General features: G+C 43.7%; 1 protein-coding gene across 1 annotated transcript in view; it reads left to right on the top strand.

The window, feature by feature from the left end:
• The window catches only part of PRPF31 (pre-mRNA processing factor 31), a 63,992-nt gene extending 52,805 nt beyond the window's left edge, over nucleotides 1-11,187 (top strand). Inside the window, exons 4-9 of the mRNA XM_070944781.1 lie at nucleotides 5,178-5,335; nucleotides 5,421-5,510; nucleotides 6,678-6,805; nucleotides 8,383-8,455; nucleotides 9,134-9,259; nucleotides 11,071-11,187. Of these exons, the coding sequence (XP_070800882.1) occupies nucleotides 5,178-5,335; nucleotides 5,421-5,510; nucleotides 6,678-6,805; nucleotides 8,383-8,455; nucleotides 9,134-9,259; nucleotides 11,071-11,187 (692 nt within the window). The remainder of the gene's footprint in view (nucleotides 1-5,177; nucleotides 5,336-5,420; nucleotides 5,511-6,677; nucleotides 6,806-8,382; nucleotides 8,456-9,133; nucleotides 9,260-11,070) is intronic.
• The last annotated feature ends 3,340 nt before the right edge of the window (nucleotides 11,188-14,527 follow it).

Below are 14,527 nucleotides of genomic sequence, written 5' to 3'. Positions count from 1 at the left end.
CAAACAGCATTCGAACAATTGAAATACCTGTTCACTAAAGAACCAGTCCTTAAACATCCTGATCCAACACTAGCGTTCATCGTTCAGGTAGACGCCAGTGACGTAGCTGTAGCGGCTGTTCTTTTACAGAAGGACAGGCAGGGTCGTCTGCGACCGTGTGCATACACCTCCCTCAAATTAAGTCCCACCGAACGAGGATGGGCTATATGGGAGAAAGAGGCCTTCGCTGTGAAATGGGTGTTGATGACATGGCGTCATCTTCTTGAGGGGGCAGCGCATCCGTTTGAGGTCTGGACGGATCATAAGAACCTGGAGGCCCTACAAACACCGAGACGGTTGTCCCCTAAACAAGTGCGATGGTCGCAATACTTCCATAGGTTCTCCTTCCGCTTGAAGTACGTACCGGCTGGGAAAAATTTCCTTGCAGATGCCTTGTCTCGAATGCCACAATACCATAGCAGATGGGAGGAGGTCGTAGAAGCTCTTATACCGCCCAGTCAGGGGTCACATGATATGTCAACCGTGCTTCGTTCAGAGGGGTCCTTTGTAACTGAACTCAAGGCCGCACTGAACAATGATCAATGGTTGACACAGAACCGAGCCTTACTTACCATTCGGGAGGGGTTAGCGTGGAAAGGCGATAAAGTGTACGTTCTAGAGTCGCTGAGAACGTATGTTCTACGCCGTTGTCATGATTCAAAACCGGCAGGACATTTCGGCTATTTAAAAACACTTCATCTTGTCAGGCGACAATTTTGGTGGCTGCAGATGCGCGGCCAGATCGAGAAATATGTAAGAGGATGTTCAAATTGTGCGGCGGCTAGACCATGGTCAGGAAAACGAATTGGACTGTTACAGACGGTAGCTGATCCCAGTAAGCTGTGGGAAGAGATCGCTATGGACTTTATAGTTGATCTTCCCCCTGGCGATGGATACAATGTGATCTGGACGGTGGTGGACTTGTTCTCGAAGCAAGCTCATTTCGTGTCCTGTAAGGGATTACCATCTGCACGACGTCTAACTGACATGTTTCTCCAACACATCTATCGCCTTCATGGAGTTCCTAAGCGGATTATTTCGGATCGCGGAGTCCAATTCACTGCTAAATTTTGGAAGTGCTTCATACAACGTATAGGGTCCACCCAAGGGTTAAGCTCTGCGTTTCACCCCAGTACCAATAGAGCAGCAGAGTGAGCTAATGCTGCAGTTGAGCGATACCTTCCTTGCTATGTTTCTTACCAGCAATCTGATTGGTCCAGGCTGATCCCATTCGCATAAGTAGCTTATAATAACGTCATTCATCGTAGCACAGGCCTTTCCCCCTTTCAGGTCGTATATGGTCGAGACTTCCCAATCATACCGGAGGTAGAGCCTCCATCAACCAGCCCTGGTAGTTGGGCAAAGAAAATCCGCCACATATGGCCAAACGTTAAGATAGCATTACAAAAAGCGGCAGACGAATATAAGACCTACATAGATAAAAGAAGGGCAGACCCAAAGCCATTTCAAGTAGGAGATAAAGTATACCTGTCAATCAAATATCTAAAGCTTAGGTTGCCGAGTAGGAAGCTGGGTCCAAAATACCTAGGGCCTTTCCCGATTACCCGAGTAATCAACCCTGTAACAGTAGTCCTCAAATTACCCTCGCTTTTGGGTAGAATACATCCTGTGTTTCACAGTAGTCTGTTGAAACCGGTAGTAGATAGACCCACCGATGCGTCCAATCCACCAGGCCCTATACATACGAACCAATACGAAATAGATAAGATATTAGATTCTAGATATCGTCGGGGCAGACTCCAGTATTTAGTAAGGTGGAAAGGATATCCCTTAGCACAAGCCTCCTGGGTAGCAAAATCTGACGTGCATGCTACACGCCTGGTACGGAGGTTCCACCGCAGGTATCCTACCAAGCCACAGCCTGCAGGGACTGTATCTACAGTAATTAATACCTCTCCTCTTCCTCCCGCAGGTGGACCCCTGGTAGAGGGGAGCCGCCTGTCGACCCCTGGCCAGGGCTCGCCATCTCCGGGACGCTGGGGTGTTTTGGACCAGATGGGGCCCTCATCTGACCTCCTGGTACAGCAGCATCGGCTCTGTGCAGCAGCTGGAGAATCGGGCGATGCAGCCGAAACCTACCGGCGCTGTCCTATGACATCAGAGCTGCGACGCTGGGCAGCACAGAACTCAACAGCTGGTGTGGGAGGGGGGAATTTTGAATTAGTTTGCCAGATGGTGGTTTGGGAGTGAGGAAACATATAAATAGCGCTGCACGTCGGCTACGTGCAGCACTGACTTAAACTGTGTGTTCTGGCCCGTTTTGTTCTTCTTGCTGTGCTGCTGCTTATCCTGAATAAAAGATTGTTAAAGGATGCTGCTTCTGATGATTTCTTGGTGGACACGGTCTGGATGACAGACGGAGTCGAGAATAACCTTCTCAGACTGTCAGCTCGTAGCAGAGAGTGTAATTCTACAAAGTGTGCAGCGAGAAGTATACCCAACAATGGTGGAGTGTCTAAAAGCTGAGAAGCCTGTGCTGAAATCTAGCCGATTGCTGAAACTGAACCCATTCCTCAACAGCAACAACGTACTTCGAATTGGAGGGCGTCTAGACAAGACAAAATTAGCCTCAAATGTGTAAAACACCCTATCATCCTCCCCGCTCACGAACATGTGACGAATCTGATAGTCCTACACTACCATGAAACTGGCCGCCACTTCACAGAAGGAGCTGTCAGGGCTGCTGGATTTTGGATTGTGGGGGCCAAGAGGACCATTGTGTCTGTCCTGCACAGATGCATGCATTGTCAGAGGCAACGAAGTGTGACACAACACCAGAGGATGGCCGACCTACCTCCTGAACATTTCAGCACAGGACCGCCATTCAACGTGGGTGTGGATGTCTTTGGCCCTTGTTCAGTGTCTGCCCGGCGGACCAGAGGCTGCCAAGCTAACAGCAAACATTGGGCCGCTCTCTTCACGTGTCTTAGTATTCGAGCTGTTCACATTCAAGTAATCGAATCTTTGGACACCTCCAGCTTTATCAATGCTCTACAAAGGTTCCAAGCCCACAGAGGCCCAGTCGCGATGTTTAGATCTGACCATGGAACTAACTTTGTAGGACCCTGCAAGGAGTTACGGATCGGTGAGGGCACTCGCCTCGATTCGGCAATTGACAACTACCTGAAAGCCAAAAACTCTGTATGGACATTCAATCCTCCCCATGCCTCCCATATGGGAGGAGTATGGGAGCAAATTATTGGAATAGCCCGTAAAATTCTAGACTCCATGTTGATGAAGACACCCACGTTAACCCATGAAGTCCTCACCACCCTCATGGCAGAGGTAGCAGCTATCATCAACGCTAGACCCTTGGGCCCGGTTTACTTGGATCCTAAGAATCCGACTATCCTCACCCCAGCCACTTTACTGACCCAGAAGGCGGGTGACTGGCCAGCACCAGCAGGGAGCTTCGTCCCAAAGGACATGTATGCACAACAATGGAGACAAGTTCAACTGCTGGCCAACACCTTCTGGAAGCGCTGGAAACAAGAATACTTGCCTACTCTACAGGAGCGCCACAAGTGGAAAACTAAAGAACCTAACCTTGAGGAAGGAGACCTTGTCCTGTTAAAGGACAAGGACACGCATCGGAACTCATGGCCCATGGGACTTGTGCACCAAGTTTTACCCAGTTCTGATGGACTAGTTCACCGAGTTGAAGTTCAGATTGCGAAGCTGGAGCAGCTACCCACAGGTCAGCTGAAATCTACCAGGAAGATCTACACCAGACCTATCACCGACCTGGTACTGCTACAAAGGAAGTCTGAACTTATAGAACTTAAAGAACTCAAAGATTGAACCTCAAGCTTTGCATGAATTGTATCTACCTCACAGTCTGCATTGTTTGACGATATAACCTTGTTTACTTTAGTCAATTAGATAGTTACATTGCATTGTTTTCTGCTATGCCTTTGTTTATCTCAGTTAAATAGTAGTGGAATTTTATAATTCCAGGTGGGGAGTGTGCTGTTTCAGATAGTGAATTAGTTACCTTAAGAATTAAGAGCTGTCTCCTTAAGAGACTGCATTGTGGGAGATGTAGAGAGAGAGAGAGACTACATTATGGGAAATGTAGTCCATGACGTGACCATGTCTGGGTGTCTGATTGGCTGCTGAGGCTCTCTGCCTGGGTTGTAGAACAAAGTCCCGGCCATTATGAATTGCCACAGAGGAGAGAAGCATGCTTTCTGAACAGAGGGACAGATCTACTGTCATTTTACACTAGGAAATGGGACAGATTATGAAATAAGGATGAATCTCACCTGGACTAACCATAACTCACCATGATTGTAAGTCTATGTTTTGAGGATACCCAAATAAATGATCTGTATGAAATCCTGTTTGCTAGAATTTAACTGCTGTTCCCAGTGGAGCTAGAAGCCAGATGCTCTGGGAACAGAAGACTTGCCAAAAATTGGCTGAACAAAAGCGTTGCAGCTTCTTGGCTGTTTGATCCTGCTGTGTGATGTTCACTCTCCTGTTCTGCCCCAGCTACGGATCCCAAAGAACACAGCACACACAAACTAAATGGAAGTTTGTACAGCACACACAAACTCTGAACAAAACTTAGTTTACTCAAATAACACAGTTTTAGCAAATGTTGGCTGTTAATAAGTGTTCTTAACAGCCTGCCAGAATTCCACAGATAAGATAGTCAGAGTCTTACTGGAGTTGGCAGAAAGCCCAGAAGCAAGGTTGCAGAGAAATCCGAACGCGATGATTAGCGAACTAAAGTTGTTTCCTGCAGCTTGTTGCAAGCTGTGTTCTTTCTTAAATAGGCTAAGGGAGTGGCCAATTAGCCCCAAGCCTTACTCTCAAGGAGACCTCCTCCTGAGGAACCACTCCTGCCTTTTGGCAGCTCTGCGTGCCCGTGCATTGAGAAGAGGCTCCTCCTCTTCATCCTCTTCACTTAAAGGAGCCTCTGGAGGTTCTGAAGGCCCTGACTGAATCCCTGCCTCTGGCACCACATCTTCTTCAGCCTCCTCGCTGTCCGACTCGAGCGCCAGCTGCACAGGCTGCTGGCACAGCACCACACCAGCCTCCTCGTCGTCGGGATCAGCAACAATCCGCACAGTCCGCTGGCGGGCCACAACACTCTCCGTTTCTTCTTTAAGGCAGTGCCGGTGGCCTCACCAACCTTTCCAAGATGCCAGCTTGCAAAATCATGCTCCTGGGAGCCCAGAGGAAAACCCTCTCAGGCTTTTCCGGCACTTCTGTATTGCCTCACACTTGTTACATCTACCACAGTGACATTGTACAGTCATTGTCTCTGGTAGGTGTGAGAATCCAAAGCTCCTTTTCTGATTGATGTGTTCGTGCATGAGGCTCTAGCATTGATTTTTATTCCTTCTTTGTAGGATCTGCAGAGGAAAGCAGCACGTTTGGTGGCAGCAAAATGCACCCTTGCAGCTCGAGTGGACAGCTTCCATGAGAGTCCTGAAGGGAAGGTGAGGCATGCAGGTTAAGGGCTCTAAGGCAGTGGTCTTCAACCTTTCTGGCGGAGGAAGAGAAGGCGGTGGGGGCGGGGAGGGGATAGTTTTGTGTGCACCGCTTTCACAAATGCAGCTTCACACACACTTACCCACCACTTCCGTGGCCCGTTTCTGAATGGGTGCGTCCTGGCACTAGGCGGACCAGGGATTGGGGACCCCTGCTTTAGGGTACTAGGGTAGTAGCAGGGATAGAAACATAAGTCAGACTTCCTGGGACATCTCTAAGTGAAATTTTAAAAGACTTTGTTTCACCGAAGATATCCAGCAAGGGCCAAAGATATGAACCTTCCTCAGAAAGCTATTTAACCCTTTTGGAGAAAGTTGGGTGCCCACAGTAATTATTGCTTTTGTGTTTATAAACATTGTAGAGGCTCCATATAAGCTAAATAAGGAAATGGGTAATTCCCCTAAATGAAAGAGGATTTAGAATGGATTGTCAAGACAAGGAAGAAGGGTATTTCTGGCTGCACACCTTCCTGTTCCTCTTTTAAGGAACCCCAAGAAGAGCAGACTTGACTTTGCAATCCTGATTAACTCTACACCAAAACTCTTGAGATATATTAAATTGAGAGGTGCTAACTAGCTTTTGTCAGAGTCTAGGTAATTTTTGAACTTGAGTTTCCAGATTCTAATGTAATTTATTACACTTCCCTGCTTTTGTGAGAAGAAGAGAGTTTTCAGTTTGGCCTAGGCCCTAGGGAATGGATCTACTGTGAGAGGGAGATTAAAACTGAAGGTACTGATTTTTACTTTAGGGAAAGTTTACAAAGATACAGCTAGGCTAAGAGGAGAAGCTGAGAAGGCCAATAGATCAGCTTTAGTCTATGGGGATATAGTCATTCTGGTTTTTAGTATGGTGCCCAGAATACAACCTCTTTGGATAACAGAGGAAACATAGAAAAAACTTGAACCTAAGATTTATGGCACGGTGTTACTCAAGTGCATGCATGGACTCTACAAACAACAGACATAGCAACCAATTTTCTTCAGCCTAAGCTGGAATCCTTGCTTTTCCCACTTTGATGCAATGTTGCTCTCCAGAGCTTTCCACTACTATGACCTCCAGCTTGAAAAGAGCTCCTTTCACCTGCTGTAACTTCGTGTTTTCCTTCTGTTAACCATATTGGATATGACCAGAAGGAAGAGATTGAGAGGAAGTTTAATAAATGGCAGGAGCCACCTCCAGTGAAGCAACTGAAGCCACTGCCAGCCCCTCTGGATGGACAGAGGAAGAAACAGGGAGGCCACAGGTATGGGGATTCAGGCAAAAAGCTTTGGAAGAGCTAAGGGTCAGGTCAAATGCCAGAAAGTGAGAATCAGATCAAATTCATATTTGTCTGTGAGGGTCTTTTGTTTTCCAAGGATTGGACACACCACAGCATAGCAAATCTGTACACAGTGCTTTATTGCAGCACACACCATCCCCAACAGACTGTCGCTTTCTACCCTTGTAGGACTTGCAAGGTGATGTTGCCATATAAATACGTCATTAATACTCAGTCCTTTAATACTTACTTCAAGCAAAAATGTGTATCCGTAAAGTGGCATACAATCTTTTTTAAAAAAATCTTTTTGTTGTTTTTTAGAAGACAGAACATGACAAACACAAACATAAAACATATATTTCCTTTTTACAACAGTTTCATAATGGTATTCTTCTATTATTTACATTTTTCAACCTGCTCTTCTTTAACTATACTTGTCTTTATAGTCCCTTTATTCCTTATTTCTGTATATAATCCTTCACACATAATATTATAACTATATATTATTTTACAAACATCCATTTTGTGACATTTTCCCATTCTTATTTACTATTTCTAATCTCCAGCCAATTATACTATTTGTTCCATACTGCATAGTATTCTGTATCCTCCTTTTCTTTTATTTCCTTCATTAATTTGTCCATCTCAGCACAGTCCAGAATTTTTCTTATCAGTTCTTCCTCAGTTGGTAAATTATTATTTTTCCAATTTTGTGCATATGATATCCTTGCTGCCGTTATTATATGTAAAATTAGGTATTGTATTTCTTTGGTATATTTCCTGGTGGATATTCCCAATAAGTATATCTCCGGTTTCCATTCTATGGGTTGCTCAATGATCTCTTCCAACCATTTTCTAATTTTGGTCCAATACCTTTTTGCGGATGGGCATGTCCACCATAAATGATATGTTCCGTACGCCTTTTTACATTTCCAACATGTTGGTGAAATGTTTGAAAACATTTTGGCAAGCCTTGCCAGTGGGAGATGCCATCTATAAAACATCTTAATCTGGTTTTCCTTGAATGTAGTGGCATACAATCTTCACCTTCTTCCAAAAGTTCTTACCCTAGTTGGGATGAGGCACTGCTTCAGTGTGGTTGTTCCTCTCTGAGTTGCTACTGAGCTCCCACAGGATTCCCACCAGGATGTGCTGCTCATTGTAGCTTGTGGTCCTGGCAGTTGACTGTCCTCTTGCCTGCTTGTAATCTCCAGGCATTGCCTCCAATTCCCCAATGCCATTTGTTTTCCTCCTGTAGACAGACAGAAACTTTGTTTATAGACCAGGACATGCATTTTTGTTGTGGTAGAGCTAAGAATTGCTTCCAAGTATTTTCAAGGGGGGGGGGGAAGTAGAGTATTGCGTACACAAAGTCAGGGACCTATACCCAGGGATTCTGATACTCAGTGCATAACTCATTTGAATGTTATATATAAGCCATAGGTTATAATCTAAATCAAATGATCCTTATTACGGTCATAGGCTAGCTTGGGTCATAATATAATAAACTTTCTCCTGTGCAATTTTCAGGTTTTTTAAAAAAATCTTTTTGCTTGCTTCAGATATCGTAAAATGAAAGAACGCCTTGGCTTAACAGAAATCTGGAAGCAAGCAAACCGGATGAGCTTTGGAGAGGTATGAGATTCTGCCCAGCCACATTTCTCTCTCTCTTGCTTTCAAGTGTCTTGAGTTCCCATTCTTCACATCTGAGGAATGCCAAGTTATATATGGAAATATAATGTTTTGTTCATAAGAAATATATAAATTCATTATTGTTGTAAGTAACTACCAGAATTTGGTTGCTTTCTTCTGTCCGTGCAAGGCCCAAGCCACATTCAAAATGTTCAGGGCTGCTTTCTGAACATACACATTTGAATTGAGAACACAAAACACAACACAAAAGTCATTTTTTTCAGCACCATCATAACTTCAAATGATTGTTAAATGAATGGTCATAAGTTGAATATTATCTGTACATGTTTCAACATATTTTGAAGACTATCCAGAGTATGCCATTGGCATAAAATGCAGTTATTCATGTGCTGCTGATAGGTGAGATCTACCAATGCTATATAACAGTACTGTAAGCATGGCATTGACTACCAATAGGCTTTTGAGTACAATTCCAGGTGCTGGTTTTAACCTAAAATGCTATATATGTCCAGGTGTTTGGGTATTTGAAGGGCCATCCATTTAAGCTTGAACCATGTGCTCCATTTGGGTACAGCTTCTGTCAAATTAAAGGAGTCCTTTGGTGGTATAGAAATGACATAAATGCATTATTTACTTCACTTCTTCTCATGCCTTTTCTAGATTGAAGAAGATGCTTACCAAGAAGACCTTGGGTTCAGTCTTCGCCATTTAGGCAAATCAGGCAGTGGCCATGTCCGGCAGACACAAGTCAAGGAGGCCACAAAGACCCGCATCTCAAAAACACTGGTGAGGAAATGGAGACTCAGAAAATTGTAATGTCCAATTTCTGTTTTTGACCGTCTAAGGAGCAAGTTTGGCACAATCTCATTACAAACGCTCCAGGCTTGTATAGGCCTCAGAATCGGGTTTAGTGCTTTTGACTGAATTCATGCAACATGCTGCATTTTAATGTTTTATTGCAGCGGTGTCCAACGTTGGCAACTTGAATATTTGTAGACTTCAACTCCCAGAATTCCCCAGCCAACCATCTGGGAGTTGAAGTCCACAAGTCTTAAACTTGCCAAAGTCAGACACCCCTGCTTTATTCCATGTGAATGCTAGCCATTGGAGTTTATAAACTGTGGTTCAGTCATTGCATACAGTCAGTCACAAGATCAGCTGTGTAATCTTTTATCACTGATTGTTATGAGCATGCATGTGTTGAGTCTTGCTTAGGACTCTTTGTCTTTTGCCCTCCACCTTGATAAAGTACTTCTTTTTTTTCCCCCGAAAAGTTTTTTTTATTTTTTAAAACATGAAACATAAAATACATCTTTTTAGAGCAAGGATTTGATCCGGTATAAAGTAAATACAATTACTCACATTCCCTCAACCAATTTTGTTCCAAATTTTATCCATTTACCTCTTTAAAAAAAAAAAGAAAAAAAGAAAAAGAAATCTTATTCTAAACATTTAGATTTTGAACATTCCACTATGTCACCCTAAATTCTAAACAATTATTTCCAAATAGACATCATTCCAAATCTTTGTCATTTTAACAATCAATATTTCATATATATTCCTCATTTCTAAGACCCATTACATCGAGTCTATATTGTACCTCTTTTAAATGACAATTAGTATCCATAATCTTGACAAAGAATATTTTCCTCCTCTCTTAATTGTTTCTAAGTCAATCAACATTTCCATCTAAAATTTGTCACTCCCAAAATACTTTATTTTAAAGTCTAATATTTAACTGATTCATAATAGCTATTTCCCAACAGTGTTTTCCGCCACTTCTATCTCTATTTATTTAACTGGTTCACAGTTTGGCTTAATGTTGTAAATCAGAGGTCCAGGCTTTTGCTCTGTTTCAAGATGTCTCCAAGATGTCTCTCCAGACTTCGTAGAGAACTTTATTTTTATACAGTTTTACACAAGCAGACAAAGGGTAGCACAGTAACAGTATTCTGATTGGATAGAAGTTATTCACCCCCCCTCTCAAGTTGCCATCTTCTCTAGGTGAGCTTATATTAGATCATCCACATCTGAGCCAATAATGAAGTAATGCAGTATGCAATATGGTTACAGAATTGGCAGTTAAAACCACAAAAATGGCAGCGCACAAATTCTCAGATGTTTGTTCCACTTGTTGCTGCTGCAGCACTGCCTGCGCTTTGGTGGTCAAATTCTTCACATCTCCCCATGTCACTGGATGACTGGCACGACGGGATCGGGTTGGTTGCCGCGCTGTCTGTAGAGTCATCTTTGCCATCTCTGGGATAGGGTTCAGGAGTTGGTGCCACGACATCCTTGGCTGGACGAACACAACATGCTGGTACCCACAAAGGTCCTGTAGGTGTAAGCATAGCAGCCTAGCCCTGTCCCCAAGTAATTAAAGGGACCGGTCCTAACCATGTTTTGTCTGGTAATGCTCTATAATATACCAGAGGAGGAGGCAAACTTGTTTTTTGTTGAAAATGCCTCTGATAAGCGGTCGAATTAGAAATTGAAAAATTCAATAGATTCAAAGTAAATAAAACTTTTGTAACCTGTTGTGTTACCCATGACAAATTTGGGGCCCGAGACCCCTCCTTTTTTATTTGTTTGTGAAGGCAGTCCTTAAAGGACCTATTAGCATGTTCCACAATAGCTTGACCTGTGGAATTATAGGGAAGACCATGAGTAACAACAATATTCCAGGTTGTACAAAATTGCAAAAAAGCGTGTGAAGAATAGGCAGGCCCATTATCTGTTTTTAAAGAAGAGGGCTTGCCCAAAGCTGTAATGGCTGGAAAAAGATGAGAAATAACATAATTAGCTGTTTCCCCTCATTGAGGGGTAGCCCAAATTCCTCCAGAATAGGTATCAATAGATAAATGAATATATTTCCAAGGAGCAGATGATATGAAATACAGCCTACATAGTCAGTTAGAGCACACTGAAGAGATAAATTATTCTGAAAATAAAAGTGAAAGTCAGATTTTGAGATAGAAAGAACAATATTTATTAAATCAGTTCCATTTCTTCAACAGGCTCGAGTACGCCCCAAGGTTATAATTTCAGCCATGGCTTGAATAAAGGGTAAAACATTTTTAGATGGTAATGAGACAAATAAAGCCATTCAATATAATATACTTTTTGCTGTTCTAAAGCAGCCAATACTCCTGTGGGCCGTTTACTAGTTGGGAATATTAACAAAGATAACTGACAAACTCTATGAGGGATTCAATCCACAAACTGAATATCAAGATGTTATTAATTTTCTCAACTGTAGCAAATACTACAGATGGAACTATAATTAAATCTCCTGGCTTTTTTCCTTTAGTCAATAACTCAAATAATGGAGATTACCTACAGCAATTACTATCTCCAAAGAAATGATGCTTCTGGTAAAATAACCTCAAGGAGAGATAGAAGTTCTTAGACAAATTAATAGCTGAAAATGAAAAACTAGTACAAGAAGACATCAAACAAAAAGACTTGCTGAAATAAAATTTTAATCATAATTACCAAGAACTCCAAGAAAATTATACTTCTCTTTTTTTTTTTTTTTTTTTAAATGGATTAGAAGAGAGAAGGGGCAAGAATAAAACTAAACTCCAGGCTTTGATGGAAAAGATTCAACAAAGTACTGTTGTTCACAGTAGCCTTGGAACACTATGCTTGCCTGCCTTCCTATAAATAATAAACTAATTTTGCTCTCAAGCAAGAAAAAAGGGAAGCTCTGCCTTCTAACAATCCTTAAAGGGAAAGGTTCCTTTTCTTCCAATAAGTCATTATAAAGACCCACAATCCTACCTGGCAGAACTTGGAACAATTGATGACCACTCTCCTTAATGATGGAGAGAGAGAGAGAGATTAAGTAGTGCCATTGGTAAGATTTTAAAAACCCACTGACAAGGGAAACCTCCAGGCTATAATAGACCAACAGTTTCCAAGAAGGAACCTCCCTTTCTTTCTCTTGGAGCATTGCTGGACATTCTGCTAAGTAAAAATACATCTCTTCTCTGCACACAACTTATAAAAAGACTTTGTTTGTATCTAATTGAGAGTTTTGCTTAGCCACAAAAGTGACAAAGCTTGCTTTCCTTCTCTTTGCATCCTAAATTCCATTTGGACTTAATTGAATGAAAGTATTATGCTCAGCAGTAGAGGGCCAAGAAGAGAAAAGACAGTTCTTGTGTTGGCTAAGAAGATTGCCTGTAATAAAAGGTCCCAGGGCAGCATGTTGAATCATCTTTGCAAGGTTGTGCGTATGCTGTTTTAGACAAGTTGCTTCTCAAGCCTAGTGAGCTCAATCTGCAATTGAAGAAAAGCTACAAAAGCATTTTTGTCACATATAAATGCCCTACCTGCTCAACATACTTCTCCTAGCCTGGCATCACAAGGGTTAACCCATACACATCCCCTCCCCTTCCCCTGGGTACTACTTACCTGAAGCTCCACCTTTGGGGTACTTAAGGTCGCCCCACGCTGCTCCTCCTGTGGTTGTTGCTGATACCTGAAAAGAGAAACATCTGTAAATAAAGGATGATCTGATTTGAACTAGAATAGTGTCTTCACGTGTTATTTGGGTCCTCTCTCGATCCCTCATAACAAGATGGTAGCAGACGATGGTTGGGTGACCCAATAACAAGAAGACATGCCCAGAAAACAAGCACCTGCTGAAGAAAAGAAGAAACCACACATGAGATCCGACACAAAAAGGATGGAGGAGCAACACTCCCAGGATGGCGATTCCCCGGCGGGGACACCAGATAAATCCAAAGACAAGACCGACCCCAAGCTCTCCACTTCCGAGGGCGAAGAGGGAGTCGAAAGTCAAAGCGACGAGGAAGCCGATCATCCAGACAGCAATAAGCTCAGACGCAAGATACTGAGCTTACTGGGATCGACTGCAGCCGACGAAGATCTCGTAACGAAGATCCGGAAACTATTCCAGGACCACGAGGCAGCCAAAGACGACAGCGACCGCATGACAGAACCAAGAGACGCCCGCCCGGTAAGCAGGCCTTTCCAAATCGAGTCCCACGCCAAAACCGAGGGACTCGATGCCGCGCTAGAATTTGAACAGCGGCCATCTTTGACCACGTGGTCTGCCAAGATGGCCGACCACCAGCCAACCAAAAATAGGGATTCAAAATGACCAGCGCGAAAAAACTGCAGCTCCCAAAGCAGCGATGAGGGGGGTAGCTCAGGGGAGGAAGAAACCAGATCGGACTCCGTGACACCCCCAACCGATCGGCAGATAGAAGAGGCCATAAAGACGCTCACTGCCGCATTTGGGTCAAACCTAGAAATACAAAAAAAACCCCCAACAAGGCAGCAAAGGGGGCAAGGGACAGAGAAAGGAGATTTCCGACCACCCAATCGAGGAGCGCGGACACCGCTGACAGCCCAGCGACACCACAGCGCATCTCGAGAGCACGACAACGCACACGATCGAGACCGAGCACGCCGGAACGCGAGGAATGGAGCCGATACTCACCGCCGCCACCACGAGCATGCCCGAGAAGACTGAGCCTTCACCCTGGCGAGGAGACGACTCCCCGGACTTCTCCGGACCGTCGCTGTACCCTCGGAGGCAGAGCGGAGGCCTGCACGACCAGGAGAGGCCTCTCCACCGGAACTGCCGCAACAGGATCCTTCGCCGACGACTCCATGGCCAGAATGAACTTCACACATGCGCAGAACAGCCTGTGGAGAGGACTTTTAAATTGCCCACAAGCATACCCATGCCGTACTGCGGCTATCCACATGTTCAACACCATGGACAGACACCTGCTGTAAGTAATGTGAGCAATAATGCAGGGAATTTAACTAATGACTTTCCAAAGCTAAAAATGGATGGGTCTAATTTACTGGAGTGGTACCAACAACTCCAGGTAGTATTTTTGAGGGAAAATGTATTATTGTTTATAACTAACCCTCCAGAAAAGCCCTGGACCTTTGAGCAGGATTGCCTGCACCACAGGGCATTTTACCTACTAATTTCCAGCATTTCACCACCCATGTACCCCAGTATTGAGCATTATCTAACTGTATCAGAATTGACACAAAAAATGTTTA

The sequence above is a fragment of the Pituophis catenifer genome, unplaced genomic scaffold (genome assembly GCF_029215685.1).
Source record: "Pituophis catenifer annectens isolate HBS135680 unplaced genomic scaffold, rPitCat1.0.hap2 SCAF_5, whole genome shotgun sequence".
Classification (NCBI taxonomy): Eukaryota; Metazoa; Chordata; class Lepidosauria; order Squamata; family Colubridae; genus Pituophis; species Pituophis catenifer.
This window is presented reverse-complemented; position numbering and strand designations above follow the sequence as displayed.